General features: G+C 38.5%; 1 protein-coding gene across 1 annotated transcript in view; it reads left to right on the plus strand.

The window, feature by feature from the left end:
• LOC105178012 (lysine-specific demethylase JMJ25-like) overlaps positions 339-3,626 on the plus strand; it is a gene marked incomplete in the record, with an annotated part of 17,785 nt that continues 14,497 nt past the window's right edge. The window contains 6 exon segments of the mRNA XM_011101347.2: positions 339-1,407; positions 1,518-1,633; positions 2,132-2,231; positions 2,379-2,520; positions 3,280-3,343; positions 3,420-3,626. Coding sequence (XP_011099649.1) covers positions 661-1,407; positions 1,518-1,633; positions 2,132-2,231; positions 2,379-2,520; positions 3,280-3,343; positions 3,420-3,626 — 1,376 coding nt within the window.

A 3,626-nucleotide genomic window follows, 5' to 3' on the forward strand; every position in this document is an offset into this window, starting at 1 on the left:
TATTAGATGTAGTTTTCTATATTTGATAAGTTTATGTTTAACTAAATCAAAATTTAGGACATGACAATTTTAATTATCCAAAACATGAAACATACAAGCAAAAAAGACATAATATAAACATATTTTCTCATAGTAATTTCGATATCATTTTCCCAAAATCCATTATAAGGAATCTATATTAGTGCGTAATTTCTAAATATTTTGTCGATAATTTATAATTTTCAAAAATATGTTCTAACTTGTGGTGGTAATTCGAATCGGAATCGCCCATTATTTTTTTAAAAAAATACAATTAATAATTTGAAAATGACAAAAAACAGGCGGAGGTTCACCAAACCATTGGTGAATGGCCCACTGTTTCTGGGGGCATAACAGTCAGCTTAGACATCAAAGACCAAGCGACGCCGTTTAGAGAGAAGTCCGACAGCCCGCCGGGAAGTAAAGCAATAAGTACCCTCGTACTGAGTGAAATACCCACTACCGTATCGGGACGAGAAGAGAGAAAAAAGAGCGGGAAAAGGGAATTAGAGGCTCGGAAGGAACTTTCGTAGGAGAACCAGTGGACCCGAGGATTACGTTTCTGCCGGAAAATCTGTACAAGGGACCGGAAAAAGATTGTATTTGGAAAGAGGGTTTATCAGAAATAAGAAGAAAAGCAACATGGATTTGAATTTGGAGCCAGAGGAAAATGTGAGTTTTGGTGCCGGGGATACGGAAAGGGTTGAGGTGCAAGAAAATTTTGAGAGTGTAGTGAAAGTGCTGGGTCGTGTGGAGAAATTGTTGGGTGGTGGGGGAGAAGGAGAGGAAGTGAGCGACGGGGTGGAAGAGGGTAAAGAAGAAATGGGGAGTGATAAAGGAGAGGGAGAGGGTGATTTGGGTGGAAAGGGGGAGGAGAAGGAAAGGATGGAAGAGGGTAAAGAAGAAATGGGGAGTGATGAAGAAGAGGGTGAGGGTGATTTGGGTGGAAAGGGGGAGGGGAAGGAAACTGGGCCGAGTGATCTGGAGGAAATAGAGAAGGTTAAGGATGGTGCATTGAACAGGAGAGCATCGAGGAGAAAGTCTTGTCAGTTAGCGAAAGAGAAGATTTTGAGGTTGAATGAGGATTCTGACGCGTGGGAAGATGTGGAAATACCGAGGAGGGGTCCGAAGAGGAAGAGGAAGGGAGTGAAAAGTGAGGATGATGGTGGTGAGACGGCGGGGGAAGAGAAAAATGAGAAGGAGGAAAGTCCAAAAAAGAGGAGGGGGAGGAGAAAAGTTTCGAGAGATGGGCCAGAGGAGGGAGTTGAAGAGGACAAGAATGAGGGGCGAATTGGAAAAACTCGGGAAGGAAGATATGCACTTAGAACTAATAGGGATAAACAGGACCATGTGGCAAAGCCCAAGGGTAGGAAAAAGCTTGAGGAAAATGTAAATGATTTTGGAGTTCTTGTCTTAATTATTGTTAACATTTTTAACTCTTCATTTGTTTTTCCATTTTCTCAAGTTATATGGCTAATTGTTTCTTTTGGACTTTAAAGGGGAAGGAGGGCGAGTCTACCATGTGCCACCAGTGCCAGAGGAATGATAAAGGGAGAGTTGTACGCTGCACCAAGTGTACCACTAAGCGATATTGTGTCCCTTGCATGACAAGATGGTATGGTACTTTTTTGGTTGGTACATTTGTTTTCATTGGATTTGAGCTGTGATTGGTTCTTGTTTTGTAATCTTTTATCAGTGAGTGGATGGTTCATCTGTTGGGTTGAGTCACCTAAAGCACTAACCTTGAGTTCTGAAATCCGGCTTTTTGCACTCTAAATTTCTGAAATGTTTTAAGTTGTTGAACATGAGATCTCTGAGTCTTTGACATCCTGAAGCCTTGATGGAATAACTAACAGTGTTAGTGTCAAAATGAAAGAGTGGTGACACGATTATATTCAGCTTCCATGCTTATTTCATGTCTATTCTCTGTTTCTTGGCAGAGAAAACATAGAGAATTTTGTGTATTATCACTGTGGAGATTAATTAAAGGCCTCTCTAGTACTTGTTATAGATACCAGTCACAGAAAAGTGCATAGACATTATCTCATACTTTTTTGATATATTTATCATTGTATCGTAGACCCCGTCACTATCTGAAAGTGACCTGTTTCAGGTATCCTCAGATGCTAGAAGAGGGTTTTGCTGAAGCTTGCCCAGTTTGTCGTAAGAACTGCAATTGCAAGAAATGCATGCGGTTGGATGGCCCAATTAGGGTTTGTTTCTATGTATTCTCAACTCGCTTTTATTTTCCTTTTGGCTGCTGTACAATGCAACTGCAATTTGCCATTTCATACTGTTTTCTGTTCTATTTCTCCCTGTCTCCATCTACATAATGTATGCTTTTGTCTATTTACACGCAGCACTTGAAGAATTTGACATTGGAATTTAGTGATGAAGAAAAAATTAGGTACTCCAAATACATGCTGCTACTGCTTCTGCCATTCTTAAAACAATTTCATGCAGAACAATTGGCTGAGAAGGAGATGGAGGCTAAGATACAAGGTATTTTCTAGCCAAGCCTGATATAAGTTGGGCGTGCATCCGTTTTAGATGCAACCCCTGTTTCTGCTTAGTATGGGATTCATTCATTACAGACATACATATGGCTAACACCATGTAATTAATTGATAAACCTCGTACTTCTATAATGAACTAGTAGCATATTGCACCCCAGATGTTTACTCGTAATCATTGTCAATTATAGTCATCTATATCATTTTACTGTTTATATTGTTTGAAATGACTTAATAAAAGAAAAAAAAGATATTGTGAAATATGTTAGAAATGGATTAATCAATTTAAAGAGAGTAAGAAGATGCCTGTGAGAGAAGTGGGGATGTAGTTGGATACAAAAGATGAAAGAGTTTGTGAGAGAATTGAGAGAAAATGGGATTTGGAGTCAGAAAGAAAAATAGAAGAAGAAATGTAATTTGGCTAGACCAAAAAAAATACTAGTTTGGCTCTTGTCAATTATAATAGAGCACAGTTTTGATGAATGTTATGAGGATTCTGAAAGTGATTTCTACAATGTATTGGTTGGGACATTAAAAAAATAAGTGGTTCAGAAATAAGTCCTACTTTTAGTAAAACTGAAGGTACTGGGTTGACTTAATATATGGATTTTCTTAGAAATATTTTTGCAGCTGAAAGACTTATTCCTTGTTTAAATGTTGCATGTTAAGTACTAAATGTAATGCTGTATAATGAAAGGTATTCAGCTAGCAATTATTTAAATGCTTTCACTATCTACCATTTGAGCAGGGCTACCAATTTCAGAAATAAAGCCACAGCGATCAAACTGCCAAGCGAATGAACGAATATACTGGTAAAGTGCAATTCCTTTTTTTCTTTTCCAGTTTTCTGGGGTTGCAAAAGAATCATTATTTTATAAATTTATGCAGTGATAATTGTAAAACTTCTATTGCTGATTTTCATCGAAGCTGCCCAAGTTGTTCCTTTGACCTGTGCCTAATCTGCTGTCAAGAGCTCCGGGAGGGACGTTTGCAAGGAGGTGATAAGGAAGTGGCCATGCAATTTGTAGATTATGGTCTAGATTACTTGCATGGTGGAGATCCAATTAACAAAGAACCTGCTTGTGAAATGGTTGA

Source organism: Sesamum indicum, linkage group LG15 (genome assembly GCF_000512975.1).
Source record: "Sesamum indicum cultivar Zhongzhi No. 13 linkage group LG15, S_indicum_v1.0, whole genome shotgun sequence".
Classification (NCBI taxonomy): domain Eukaryota; kingdom Viridiplantae; phylum Streptophyta; class Magnoliopsida; order Lamiales; family Pedaliaceae; genus Sesamum; species Sesamum indicum.